This window comes from Schistocerca piceifrons, chromosome 4 (assembly GCF_021461385.2).
Source record: "Schistocerca piceifrons isolate TAMUIC-IGC-003096 chromosome 4, iqSchPice1.1, whole genome shotgun sequence".
Classification (NCBI taxonomy): Eukaryota; Metazoa; Arthropoda; class Insecta; order Orthoptera; family Acrididae; genus Schistocerca; species Schistocerca piceifrons.
In genome coordinates this window covers 65,398,096-65,413,765 of record NC_060141.1, presented here as the reverse complement: position 1 = coordinate 65,413,765, position 15,670 = coordinate 65,398,096, and the positions used below count along the sequence as shown (strand labels likewise).

Below are 15,670 nucleotides of genomic sequence, written 5' to 3'. Positions count from 1 at the left end.
TCATGTAGCCTTTTCAGAGGATGACCTACCATGTTCTGTACACAATTCACATATTATCTAAGAAATACAGCATGGACATCAGCAGCAGAGGAGGAAGAAGAGGAGGAGGCAAGGGGTGGGAAGTGGCCTTCTGCAGAAAATATCCAGTCCAAAGCAAGCTCTGTTTGAAAAATAAAATTCTAGAGAGTGAACAAATTCACGTATTTAGATTATAAATTATACTTTCTGCAAGAAACAGACATAACTGAAAAAGCCACCAGGTGTGCAGATATAATGGCAGTTATTAATATTATAATAAAATCTTCTCTAATCTAGGAGCACACTAGGATATGCCTTTATAAGTCCTTAGCAAGACATGCGCTATGCTATTGCTGTGAAGCCTGGACAATAGAGGAAAAAATGTGCAAAAAGACTAATAGCCTTTGAAATGGAACTCTGGAGACTAACAGCTGGTTACACCAAATGAGGTAACAAAATGAATGAAGACATGTTAAAGAAACGTAAAATTGAAGAGTATCCCAAAATTTGAGACACTAGAGCGCAGTGGGATTGTAATTGTAAAGTTGCTGGTCGAAATCTCGCTAGCAGCGAGCCTTTAAGCTCCAAATGCACCACGTGCTTCCCCCGCTCTCCACACACACACACACACACACACACACACACACACACACACACACACACACTATTTATTAACAAAAGGAAATGTTCTGTAACAAATATTAATTTTTTTAAGTAAAAGTTGCATATTTTTATTTTGAATTACTGTTATGTGAAACTATCACAGTAAATCAAAATATACTACAAAAATGTGAAATGTCAAATAGAAAATAAAGTACTCTTTTTAGTTTTAGAGATTAAACAGTATTATTGATGTGTATACCTGTTTCAAACAGATCTTTTCAATGAGCTAGACTACTAGTTTTCATTGTTATTCTTATGGACATTTTTTGCAGTTTGAAAATTGTTTTCATATTTTGTAAATGTGTTCCCCAAAAAGAATGCCATGTAATAGTTAATTCTTAAGTGTGCATGTGAAGGGTTTGTAATTAAGTGACACTGGTCATTATACACTGATGATAGGAATCTAAGGGCATAACATGGTGATGACATTCTGTTCGTGGATATCTGTGTATGTTCAGGCAACTTCCACTGAGCTTTACATTTGTTAGACAATCTACTGAGGTGTCATCTACGTCTAACAGTGTTATTTTCCCTCTTCAAGCTGGAAATCATGGCGTTTGTTTTCCTTGTGTTCATTGTTGCTTTCTTGCTTATTGCCCAATCGTATACTTCCTTGAAGGTTTAGTTCGCTTTCTCGGCAAGGTATTCTCTTGTTTTCCAGTGATTATGATATTGCTATCATCAGCAAAGAGAATTGTTTCACCATGATTAACACTGCAAGGAAAGCCATTGTTATATGTCAGGAACAGTAATGGTCCTAAAATGGTACCCTGAGGATCTCTTGTATTAATTTATTTTGATTTTGATAAGTGTTTTAGTAAAAGTTTGGACTTACTTGAGGTATGTGCTATATCTACTCTTTGAACTCTACCTGCTAAGTATCATTGGGACCAATCATTATCTACCACTCTTGTTACTAATCCTTCTAGTTTATGTAGTAGAATCTTATGGTCAACAATATCAAAAGCCTTAGAGCAAGCTGTTAAAGCTCGTGAGCTCCATTCTTAGCTGCGGAATGCTTCCTGCTCTGCGGAGCACTGCCCCTCACTGTGAACAATCATATGGCCCAGGGCATGTAGCACGGCAGGTGGCACTGCAAGCACTCTGATCTGTCCGCAATATCTTACAGGATTGCCAACATCATTCTCTTAGCATCTATTACACAGTGACATGCTATGTTGTGCAATAGGAAGTTAAGGACATGAATAAGAAATAACTGTTTTAAGAGAAATTGCCTATGGTTATGGGGCATTTGAAATTATACTTCTTTTTAATATCAAGAACTGAAATATCGGGCATCACAGTGTTTGCAACATTAATGTGAAGGTTGACTTGTGTTACGTCCTGAAGAAAAGATCGTTCCTTGGTTTTTACTCTTTTCATTGCTGAGAAAAGCTGCTCACAAGTATATGTGTATCCAAACATGCACTCAGTCTGTGTGGCATTTTCACAGAGCTTGGAAAATGTTTTTTGCCTTAATGAATGCTACCACTTTAACAAATTAAGCAAGTTGTTGTATCTGTCTTTCAGCAAAGTTGAATTTTGAAAATCAATAACTTCCAACTAGTGTGACAATGGCAAATGGTCAGGTGAATCCGAGAAAGGAGAGCTGAATGATTTCATATCCATTCCAAAAATGGCGAGCTTAATCTTGTTTGAAAAGATATGATGAGCCGCTTTATCTTTGCTTGATAATCGCCGAAACTAATACCTTCAGCTAATTTTAGAGAAGCCAGATGATTAAAGAACGTTAAAATTCCATCACCCTCTGCCTCTCAAACAAGCAAAACTTTCTCATGAATGCCCTGATTTGGTCGTGCATGTCAACTATTAGCTGCTCTTTGCTCTGGAATGCCAGATTTAAATTATTCAGGTGCATCATTATAACAGCTAAGAATACTAGGTCTGATGTCCGTTTTAAATCCTACACACACAGACACACACAGACACACACACACACACACACACACACACACACACACACACACACACACACACAACATTTCTTCCTCTTTCATTTGTAGAAAGAGTGATATTTCTTCATGAATGGGGAAGAAAACATCAAGAACTTTCCCCTGACAAAGCCAAGGAACTGTGTTGTGGTAAGGTATGTCCCCATACACTGCTTCATCTACACCTATATCTACACTTATACTCTGCAAGCCACCCAATGGTGTGTGGCGGAGGGCACTTTACGTGCCACTGTCATTACCTCCCTTTCCTGTTTGTCGCATATGGTTCACGGGAAGAATGACTGCCGGAAAGCCTCCGTGCACACCCGAATCTCTCTAATTTTACATTTGTGATATCCTCGGGAGGTATAAGTAGGGAGAAGCAATATATTCGATACCTCATCCAGAAACGCACCCTCTCGAAACCTGGACAGCAAGCTGCACCACGATGCAGAGCGTCTCTCTTGCAGAGTCTGCCACTTGAGTTTGCTAAACATCTCCGTAATGCTATCACGCATACCAAATAACCCTGTGACGAAACACGCCGCTCTTCTTTGGATCTTCCCTATCTCCTCTGTCAACCCGACCTGGTATGGATCCCACACTGATGAGCAATACACAAGTATAGGTCGAACGAGTGTTTTGTAAGCCACCCGCTTTGTTGATGGACTACATTTTCTAAGGGCTCTTTCAATGAATCTCAACCTGGCACCTGCCTTACCAACAATTAATTTTATATGATCATTCCAATTCAAATCGTTCTGTACGCATACTCCCAGATATTTTACAGAAGTAACTGCTACCAGTGTTTGTTCCGCTATCATATAATCATACAATAAAGGATCCTTCTTTCTATGTATTCGCGATATTTTACATTTGTCTATGTTCAGGGTCAGCTGCCACTCCCTGCACCAAGTGCCTATCCACTGCAGATCTTCCTGCATTTCGCTGCAATTTTCTAATGCTGCAGCTTCTCTGTATACTACAACATCATCCGCGAAAAGCTGCGTGGAACTTCCGACACTACCTACTAGGGCATTTATATATATTGTGAAAAGCAATGGTCCCATAACACTCCCCTGTGGCACGCCAGAGGTTACTTTAACGTCTGTAGACGTCTCTCCATTGAGAACAACATGCTATGTTCTGTTTGCTAAAAACTCTTCAATCCAGCCACACAGCTGGTCTGATATTCCGTAGGCTCTTACTTTGTTTATCAAGCGACAGTGCGGAACTGTATCGAATGCCTTCTGGAAGCCAAGGAAAATGGCATCTACCTGTGAGCCTGTATCTAATATTTTCTGGGTCTCATGAACAAATGAAATGAAATGAAATGTCGTGTGACGAGGGCCTGCCGTCGGGTAGACCGCTCGCCTGGTGCAAGTATTTCGATTTGACGCCACTTCGGCGACTTGCGCGTCGATGGAGATGAAATGATGATGATTAGGACAACACAACACCCAGTCCCTGAGTGGAGAAAATCTCCAACCCAGCTGGGAATCGAACACGGGCCCTTAGGATTGACAGTCTGTCGCGCTGACCACTCAGCTACCGGGGGCAGACTCATGAACAAATAAAGCGAGTTGGGTCTCACACGATCACTGTTTCTGGAATCCATGTTGATTCCTACTGAGTAGATTCTGGATTTCCAGAAATGACGACCCTTCTTGAAAACTGGAACTACCTGTGCTCTTTTCCAATCATTTGGAACCTTCCATTCCTCTAGAGACTTGCTGTACGCGGCTGTTAGAAGGGGGGCAAGTTCTAAGTTCTTTCGTGTACTTCTTTTGGTATCCCATTAGGTCCCATGGACTTTCTTCTGTTGAGTGGTTTCAGTTGCTTGTATATTCCTTGGACACTTACTTCGATGTCCGCCATTTTTTTTTGTTCGTGCGAGGATTTACAGAAGGAACTGCAGTGCAGTCTTCCTCTGTGAAACAGCTTTGGAAAAAGGTGTTTAGTATTTCAGCTATACACGTGTCATCCTCTGTTTCAATGCCATTATCGTCCCAGAGTGTCTGGAAATGCTGTTTCGATCCACTTACTGATTTAACGTAAGACCAGAACTTCCTAGGATTTTCTGTCTTCCATAAGTATCTTTGAGGAATCCTTCGAATTGCCGGTGACTTACATCGTGACGCGACACAAGAGTCACATACTTTTCCATGACATCACATCCCCTAGTTTCACTGTTTCAGCGTACAATGCATCTTGGTGAATGAAACAATGGACAGTGAAAATATCTTTCCCAAATTCGTTCTTGAGCTCATTTTAAACGAGAAGCAAACCCTTGATGACGCCTGATCGTTTGTGGTGCTGTCTGCGGCTACAGACATTATCCCAAAGCAAATTCGTATTGTCCACTGATTCACAAACGGCTTCAAAAATATTAAGTCCTGTTGTAGTGTAATCAAGCGGTACCACATTCAAGAGTTTCCCAGTTACTTGCAGCTCTGTGTTGACACCTCGCACAAATATTGAAAGATGAGCACAGTCACATACGAGGAGTGTTCAGGAAGTAAGGTGACTTTTTCAAATTGCGCGGGCAACGTATGTTTGATTATCAATCTTTTTTAAAATTATTATTATGTTGGTACACATGTCCCGAAGATGTGTTCACTGTTTCGAGTGTACAGCATGCTTAGTTTCTGACAGATGGGAAGGCATCTTTTAGTGTGCTCGGCAATTTTCAATTATTATAAAAAATGGGGCAAAGAATGTACGTCAAATTTTGTGTGAAAAATGGAATCAAGTGCTCTAAAGCACATGGGGGGGGGGGGGGGGGGGGGGGGAGAGCTTCCAAGTCGTACAAACTCTTCCAAGATGGCCGAGAAGATGCCAGTGACAAACCTCGCTCTGGATGCCCCAGCACATCAACAACAGATGATGGTGTCGAAACTGTGAAAAAAATTGTTTTGGAAAGTCGTCGAATTACCGTAAGAGATGTTGCTGAGCATGTTGGCATATCCGTTGGCTCGTCCCATGGAATTTTTTCGGATGTTTTGGGCATGAGACGTGTCTCAGCGAAATTTGTTGCAAAACTTCTCAATTTTTAACAGAAGAACTGTTGCATGTCACTTACGAGCTCTTGAATGATGCCAATGATCATCCTAATTTGCTCAAAAGGGTCATAACTGGTGACGAAACACGGGTTTACGGTTATGACGTCGAAACCAAAAATGTCAGTTTTGCTCAGTTTCTTTCAGTTACCATGGCGTATTGAATTTCTGCCTCAAGGTTGTACAGTCAATGAGGAGTGTTACCTTGACATTATGTGCCGTCTGCGAGAAGCAATAAGCAAAAAAGTCAAGAACTGTTGGAAAAACAATTCATGGCTGTCGCCTCACGACAATGCATCTGCTTATTCATCATTGCTTGTGAGATATTTTTTGGTCAAAAATGACAATCGTGCCTCAGCCACTATATTCACTGAGTTTGGCCCCCTGTGACTTTTTCCTGTTCCAAAAACTGAAGAGACCTATGAAAAGACTAGGGTTTTCAGTGATTGAGGAAATAAAAGCTGCATCACTGGAAGTTCTCAAGGCTGTACCAAAAAGTGCTTGGATGGTTGAGAGAAGCGTTGGTACAAGTGTATTGTATCTGAGGGGGATTACTTTGAAGAAGCCAGCTTGAATATTGATGAATAAATAAATGTTTTTGCATAAAAATATAAAGTCACCGTACTTTTTGGACACATCTTGTATATCATCCCTCTCAATAAATACAAATGTAGCCTCCAGTTGAGGAGTTGAGGCACAGGACTTCCCCAACTCAACTGACCATAGCTGCCACTGAACATAGATTGTTGCGTCAGTTACACTTAATGCGGCCATGATGCATTGAGTTTGCTTTCTCCCACCACATGGGCTCCGAACCAGGCACTGTTGGAGCAGCTTGCCTTAGACAGATCTAAAAACATGCCTGTGACACACTTACCTTTGTGAAGAGCACCTTTGAGAATTCTACTACGGCTGATTGCGTATTCCTACCACTTCAGAGACCAAACCTTCAATTCACTGAAAAAGTTGTATTTATTCAAGTAATTCAGTAATCTCTCTCTCTCTCTCTCTCTCTCTCTCTCTCTCTCTCTCTCTCTCTCTCTGTCTATCATAATTGATTCTGTTATTTTTTTTTAGAATGGTGACAACAGGGAAGTTGGCTGGTACAACTCCTGCCTGTTTTAAGTACTCTGGAAATATCCTGATGTGAAGGATTTATTTAGAATGTTTGTTAACCCTTTGCCTTACGATTTAAGTTCCGTTAGTGTGAGCCATAAGTGGCTGCAAGATACGGATGCGCCTTACGATTCCTGGCACTTACACACGCTAAGGCTGTGGTGCACTACGCCTGGTGGCGTCCGAAGTTGTGCAGACGGCCTCAGGATTTGTAAGTACGTGTGAGATACCTGTAACGCGACATTTCTGCAGGTATCATAAATAATTATGATTAGTTGCCCATTGGAAATGAAACATTCATTGTCTCAAATGCAACGATATATTCACAAACATTTTATTTCCCTTTATAAGCAAACATACATTGATGAAATACAATGCAATGCAATGATCTAAAACTGTATAATAATTTGTTCAAAACATTCTAGCACCTGTTACATTAGTATATTGGCAGACATATTTTCAAACACAATGTCTTCGCAATGACATGTACACGAATTTAATAGTCTCCGATTGTATGATATCGTTCAAAACAATCTGGCACATGTAGTGCAACCCTGCACTTTTTGCATTCCCACGTTGTTTTGTTGCGTCATTTGTGCTTTCAGCACACTACACAAGCTCTCGCAGGATTTACTTTTGACGGTGTTCAATCAATATCTTTGGGAAAATGTGCCCAATGTTGCGCGTGCTGTCTTTGTGGTATATCACCGGATGCTAATAATCCCTTCCGATTATATTCCGGTAAAGGTGTAGTTTTCAACAATGATTCTGCAATGTGAATCCTATATTCTCCATAGCTCTGTCTTTTGCTGCAGTGTATTTTGTAATACAAAATGTACGTGTTAAACAAAGCAACATCAAATAGATAAAAGAATATCTTGCGGTATCATTTCACACATTTTCTCATCACAGGGAATCATGCGAGCATCTGATTTTGGCGATCAATTCCAATCATGCCTCTATTGTATTCAACGACACATTTCGGTTTCCACAACGCATTGCGGATAGGTGTGTCTGTGGCAGTCATTTCTGCTGTTGAATGTTTTGTGGAAAGAATGTAAACGTCTCTTTTATCTTTCCATTTTAGTACCAATATTCCATTACAACTCCTCACTGCATATTCTCCCTTCTTTAATTTTGCCTTCAGGAAGTCTGTGGGCATATTTTTTCTGTTTGAGCGCACTGTTCCAGTCACATTAGTTTTATTGGTGAGGAGGGTATTGAAAAGTTTTGGTGAAGAAAACCGGTATTTATAAATTTACAGTATGCCCTTTGTGTAATACCGACTGTGATACTTCTAGAACTACACTTACAGAGACACCACCACTAGCATCACATTGTCACTACCCGTGTATATCTTAAATTCATAGCAATATCCTGAACTTGACTCTCACGGTTTATAAGTTTTAATACCAAACCTCGCTCTTTTTGATGGGTTAAATTGTTTGTAGGATAAGCGCCCCTTAAATTTCATTAATGATTCATCAATGGCAATATTCTCTTGCATTGTGTACACTTCCTTAAAAGTTTAATTGAACATATCTATGACTCGCCTTAGTTTGTACAGCTTATCTGTGTTGTTGGCTGAACTGTTATTCGCTAGATGCAAAAATCTACTTATGTGCAGAAATCTCCTGAATGGCATCTTCTTCCTAAATATTGGCGTTTCTGCAACGGCCCTCCTAGACCAATACATCTGAATCAACGGTTTCCTTACTTCAGCCATGATTATACATAGCACAATGTATATTTTTATTTCATTACAGCCGATAGGAGACCACTTTTGGTCTATTTTTCGTCTCTTCTGTTCATTGTTGAGTACATCTTGTGCAAATCTATTCGTCTCAGTTAAGATGTTGTCCCAAAATTTACTATTAAATATTACATAGAAAATGCCTAATTCTCTTACGCTGGTACTCATGTGCTGTAAAACTGCTTCCTTTATTCCGGGAATTTCTGTGTATGTCCAGATTGTTGGTTCATTGTATTCCTTTTGCCACATCCACGACTCTGATTGTTGCTAGTAGGTTTGCTCTTCTTCGTCAGTATAATCTTCAATCACTAGCCGCTTACACCGTTTTCGTACAGCAGGTAAAATGTCGCTACCACTGTCACTGCCGCTGTCAAAATATCCTGCAAAATCATTGTTGGCTATGCCACCACAAGTCTCCCTCTCCTCGTGAACACGTTTGCTACGCACCGGGAACATTGTGAATATTTTTGTAATGTCGGCAGGTCCAAATGCGGCGAAGAACACTTTGTGTATGCTGCGTGTACTCGATCAGCTCCGCAATTTGTGAGAGACGTTCTGGTTACATTTGGCGCGTCTGACCGACGACGTCTCTCACACGACATGCGCTTGTTCGGCGTGGTAAACGTACCACGTCTCTGACATGTCTAGTTGATGTTTTGCGGGGTCGGCACACTAAGTCTCTCACACGACATTGTAAGCTAAGGGGTTAAGGGGTCTTGCATACTTCGTATGGACTTTTTATTTTTAAGTTTTTGTACAATACTGACTTCTTGCACTGGGGTTGGTAATAACATCATTGTACTTAGTAATTATGTACAGGCATTATATTTCTTTTAAGGGAATTTTTGCTGTAACTTCTCTCCAGTACTTGAAAAATAATTCCTCTCACAGCAAGAGACCAGCTCAGTATATAAGAGTATTGAGAGCTGGATCAAATAAGTCTTCCAAATGAAACAAAACAATTAAGTGCCATTTCTTCTTCTCTTAGACGCTCTTTGTCTCTCCCATATAATACTTAGACCTTGACTGGTGGAATTTTCTTGTGGTTGACTTAACATGTAAGTGCCATCAGTATCTGTGATTAAAACTGATCTTTATGCTAACAACTCTGCTGGAAGTAAAGAGAAACAACTGTTGAGCTAAAAAATTTGAATTGTTTTTAAAACAAAAATGCCGATTTATTATGGCTGAATGGGTTGGTGGATTGTAAAGTAGTGTGATTCCACAAATATTCACTTGGTCCTAAATGACTGGACAAAGGATATTTAGTTCTTTCCTCAAGAACGTAACCAGACAAAAGTATAAGTATTAAAAGGGTATCACATTCTCACATTTCTTAAAGGTACTGAGATGGATTAGGATAAAAATTGTGCACACATCCCCCCCCCCCCCTCTCTCTCTCTCTCTCTCTCTCTCTCTCTCTCTCTCTCTCTCTCTCTCTCTCTGCTTTTAAGGTACTCCGTAGCAATACAGCCCTCATTTGCTATGACATTGCCGATAGAGTATTTGTCACGTGGGAAAATTGGAACGTTAGTATTCTTAGTTTTTAAAAAATGTATATACTAGTCTCCAGAGGAAGATGAACTGGTCATACATGAACAACGTGAATCCACAAAAGTTCTTGGCCAAGAAATGAAATTTGTTGTCATAGATACATAATGGCAGATGAGAATGATTTGAAACAAAAGATGTAGGTGGCCTTCGTCTTTACTCCTATTAGTTATTGGTCCGGACTAAAAGATAAAATATATATGAAGAAGACAGAGCACGAGGCGGACGTTATCTCTTTTCATGTGATCAAGAAGAACGTAGGGAAATTTTAATATTTAAAACAACTCCTTAATTATCACCAGAAATCTAGTAAATCACTAAGTAATTACCATCAACTGACGAACAGGACTGAACATTTTTGTGGAAGAGACCAGGCTCGAATCGTACTCAAACCTAATGTGGGATTAATGTAGCAGAGGAAAACTTTAATGTTCACACCTGAGGTTGGATTCCAGCAGTATGCCATTCTACTCTACTGCCTGTCTTTCGCTTCATTTCCACATACAAAGTGCACTGTATCGGTCATATCTGCTGTTTGTATGGCTCCTGTAGAAAATATTTAAACGAACTCCAATACTGACCAAGCGGGGTGGCGCAGTGGTTGCATTTGGGAGGATGATGCTTTAAATCCTCATACTGCCTTCCTGATTAGGTTGTCTGTGATTTCGCTAAATCGCTTCAGAAAAATGTCGGGATGGTTTCCTCGTCCTTCGCTAATACAATGGGATCGATGACCTCGCTGTTTGGTCTCCTCCCCAAAATCGGCCAACCAACCAAACCAATATCGATTCAGAGTTATAACTTACAAAGTTGTTAATTGTCAGTGGCATAATTTATTATGCTTCACTCCTTTCAAACTTGCAGAGATAAAAGTTCTAGTTGAATGAATGTGGTTGCATCAAATCATGGTCTGATGATAGACACTATGTGCATGTACATTCTCCTTTCGTACATAGAAAGTACGGTGTTCAGTTGGTTGTTGTATTGCTGTTTCCTATAACAGTGTTCTTGGTATATAATGATCAGGCACCCCACATTTCTTACTATAACATTTAATTATGCATCATATTTGGTGGTCTTCTACATATACTTAAAAATACGTGCAAGGTTAATGATATTTATAAGAAAAACAGTGCTCCAGCTTTTATAAGTCCTTGAGGCCAGAGGAAATGGAGGTTGTCGATATATTCTTCAGAGTAAGATGATTGGTAGTACAAGTAATGTGACTTTGTTGATTAACTGGGAGTTACCATCACATAACTTTCTGGTTAAGTCATAAATAGGTTTTCTGAAGAATTTGCATTATGTGTGTTGTCACGTTTAAATATTCCCTTATGATTTTGTGTTAGTGGTGTAGCTCATTGCTGCATCATCTATTTGTACTTGCCTTGTGTCATGTGTGTTTATTCCATCCAGTAGTGAGTCATTTTAGTTTGGAAGGTGTGAATTAGTTTCCAGTTTTTTTTAACACTGTTAGCAGTCAAGCAGATGATGAGCATATTCCAGTTCTGCTTTACCAATCATTTTTCACATATTAGCATCATTATTAGAACTTTAATTAAGATTTTTATCAAAGTTACTGTAGATGTAGCAATTCGATTCTTGCCAATTTGATAGGCTGTAGATAGTACAAGCAGTATTCAGATTTAATATTTATTGCAGCCAATATTGGGAACATTTCATGCAACTGCAGTTTGAATTTCAGGATGTTGGAGGACAAGATAAAATACGTCCATTATGGAGACACTACTACACGGGCACGCAAGGTCTTATATTCGTTGTTGATTGTGCTGATAGAGACAGAATTGATGAAGCAAGACAAGAGCTTCATAGGATAATAAATGACAGGGAAATGAGAGATGCAATCATACTAATATTTGCAAATAAGCAGGACCTTCCAGATGGTAAGTTTGCGACAAAGTTGTTTACTGGTACAGAACAAAATAGTGGAAGGAGTAGATGTAGCCACATAATGAAACACACACACACACACACACACACACACACACACACACACCAGAATTCCCACCAACTGAGTGATGTAGTAAACAGTATGAACAGTAGATACAGTATCACAGTGAAGTAATCCGTAAGTCCTGTTAAACAGTCGAATGGCTGATGGGCCCAGCACACTGGCTTGCATACAGCTGCTTTGCTTGCTGTCTGTGTTGACGTGAGGCGGTCTCTTTGGGCTGGCTGTGGAGGCATACACTGTTCAAAATTAATCATCGTCACTTTATAGGGTTATAACAGTGTAGTTGAGATACTGAGCTGTAGATGAGCACATACCTCAACTATGTTTTAAATGGTTACCTTAACTCCTTCCATTGTTTTTATGGTACTCATTACCTTCCAGTATTGAATTACTGGTAAAATAATAATTGTTAGTTTTTGTTGTATCGTGTTTATTACTGTTATTGTTATTATTATTATTATTATTATTATTATTATTATTACTATTGCAATTGAAGGGTATTCAGATGCTTACTGTAGTCTGTCTGTAAATTCCTGAGCAAGCAGTCAAGTCCCCGCTCTGACTGGCCAGCTACATCCAGGGTGCGTCTACGGCTGTTTAACATTGTTCCGCCAGCCCTTATGCAACACACGCTTTAAATCAGTGCCCTCACAGGGCGCACATATGTCTGGGCAGTGTTTATTTTTAGGTAAATGAGTTAACACTATACGAAATGAAGAAGAAGATTGCCTTCTTCTGAAAAACAGCATTATAGACTAAATTACATTTAAATAGGACTGGACCTCATATGTTAGGATTCAAAAGTCTATGACAATATAATGCAATTAGCCTGTAGAATTAAAAGCTTAATCCTTTGATGTGTTTCCACTAAAAGACAACTTTCCTTTTCATGTTTCAGTGAAACAATAATTCTTACTATACGAGGTTTGTTCAAAAAGTAATGGGGAAATGGTAATTTTGGGTTGTATAGCTTTTTTTTTGTCATTGTGTTGGTAAACATTTCTGAAAACTGTCTGTACGGAGTTAGGCATATCAGTTATTTAGTCTATCGTCGGCTATCAAAGAGGTTGCATGTGTTTTGGTAGTAACAGGTGTTATGTGTGTTGCTTCAAAATGAGTAAGTTGTATTAAATTTTGCTATAAGAATGGAATAAAGTGCATCAAAGTCTTAGAAATGCTAGATATTACTTTTGGTGCATCTACTAGGGGTAAAGTAAAACAAGAGTTTTCGAGCGGTGTAAGTGTTTAGAAGAAGGCTGTGAAGACTTTGAAGACGTCTAGCATGCTGGGTGCTGCTGCACATCATTAAATGATGAAAGCATGGAAAAAGTGAAAGAAATGACTACGAATCACAATCAGAGTAGTTGCTGATGGTGATGGCGTGTCAACTGGCTCATTTCATGAAATTGTTTCTGATGATTCGGGTGCGCTGGTTCCAAAATTGTTGAACTTTGAACAAAAACAGTAGTGCATGCCAGTTGCCTAGGAGGTGCTAGATGAAGTCAACAACAATGCAGAACTACTGAAATGGGTGGTAACAGGTGATGCAATTAAGACTCAGTCATCCCAGCAGTAGCATTCTGGCTCTTCAAGATTGGGGAAAAAAAAAAAAAAAATTGATAAGTGCAGTGAAACATGAAGATTATCCTCACTATGTTCTTAGATTTGAACAGTATAGTGCCCCATGAGTTCTTGCCACAAGATGAAAGGGTCACCCCAAGTTTTATTGATATAAAATAACTTTCCACCTTGCTTTTTTAATTTCCTTACTTCTATCGATTATTTGCATGACCACTCAATTACCACTTACAGAACTCTTCCAGATAAATCCCATTCCATGCAGACTCATGCTCACAAGATCTTTCTGTTCAGGAAAATGCATTTTTTGTATTTTATAGCAATAAGTGATTTGTGATATGTGTGCAATGTTTTTTGATTTGTCGTTGTTTCTCGAAGTACCAATTTTGTAAAGCCATCTATAATGATGGGTTTCCTCCCAGAATTTGGGTGATCTTTCTTGCTGACTCCAGTAAACCATGTTTTATTTTCATATTTTTTTCTAATGTGTCATATTGTCAGTACTGTCCTTGGCTGACAATATCAGCCAGCAGTTGTTTTTGTGTCCAAATGCTCCTTAGTTTACAAATACCTTGTCTCCATATTGTATATATTTTCTTGTGATGTAGTACACTTATCTATCACTTCGGAATAAATAAGTATGTCATTAAACATACAAATTGAACTGACTGACACTGGTAACTAAAATCACAGGAACTGAATTGACATAAATCACCGCAGGCTGCATTACACTGGTAGACAGGAAATGAACAACCAGTTAGTAGTGTGCCTGTAGGGCAATTGGAGGGTTCTTCCAGGAGGGGCCACTTTCTCACCAACAGCACTGCTCACTCAAGAGTTTGCCAACAGACTAAACATTATGATTGTTCTGAGTGGAGGTATTATAGTTCGAGAATTAAGTGTCCAGAGATGTAATTTTGTTACGTACCAAAGGTTTTTTCTTTACTTTGTGAATAAGTCAATAATTTTTCATTGTTTTTAGTTTTCTTTTTATGTGGAATTTGTATTCTCCCTCTCCCTCTCCCTCTCCCTCTCCCTCTCCCTCTCCCTCTCCCTGTGTCTGTGTCTGTGTCTGTGTCTGTGTCTGTGTGTGTCTAAGAACAGTTACACCTTTTATGTAAATAAATTGTATATTTTTAAGAACTTGAATATGTTCCACTAGAGAATTTTGATTCTAATTGATGTTACAAGACTGATTTCTCTTAAGTAAAGAAATACAGAAAAGCTATGATACTACTACAGTAAGTGCTAATGAAATGTAGTGAAAAGTAAAATCAAAAGCAAAAGAATATTAGAAGGTTTGAAACTATCGTTTAATAATCACATTGCAAGAGGTAAAATAGAAGAAAGGAAAAGATTAGGTGCAATAGAAAGAGCGATCATTTGGAGCATAAGGTCAAAACGGAAAACCTAATCAGGCACTAACTCTTAATGATAGGCGTGGCTTGGTGGTAAAGTGCCAGGCTGCAAATACGAAAATCATGGATTCAATCATTAGTCACTTGCAGGATTTTAGTGTGGTACTTTCCACTTCTGTCGCCTCAGGCAAGGTGAGTTAATGTGAAAAATGCTGAGTTGCACCATGGCTCGGATTCCAAGTTAACTGGTGAATGCCCTATAACTATATGCATAAGTCAATTCAACATCTACATCTACATCTACATCCATACTCTGCAAGCCACCTGACGGTGTGAGGCGGAGGGTACTTTGAGTACCTCTATCGGTTCTCCTTTCTATTCCAGTCTCGTATTGTTCGTGGAAAGAAAGATTGTCGGTATGCCACTGTGTGGGCTCTAATCTCTCCGATTTTATCCTCATGGTCTCTTCGCGAGATATATGTAGGAAGGAGCAATATACTGCTTGACTCCTAGGTGAATGTATGTTCTCGAAACTTCAACAAAAGCCCGTACCGAGATAGTGAGCGTCTCTCCTGCAGAGTCTTCCACTGGAGTGAATCTATCATCTCTGTAACGCTTTCGCGATTACTAAATGACCCTGTAACGAT

The 15,670-nt window shown here is 39.3% G+C and overlaps 1 protein-coding gene across 4 annotated transcripts in view; it reads left to right on the top strand.

Moving 5' to 3' along the window:
* The window catches only part of LOC124794667 (ADP-ribosylation factor 6), a 118,552-nt gene that overhangs the window by 88,417 nt on the left and 14,465 nt on the right, over positions 1–15,670 (top strand). For all 4 annotated transcript variants that reach the window (XM_047258199.1, XM_047258200.1, XM_047258201.1 and 1 more), the window contains exon 4: positions 11,818–12,016. In XM_047258199.1, coding sequence (XP_047114155.1) covers positions 11,818–12,016 — 199 coding nt within the window. The remainder of the gene's footprint in view (positions 1–11,817; positions 12,017–15,670) is intronic.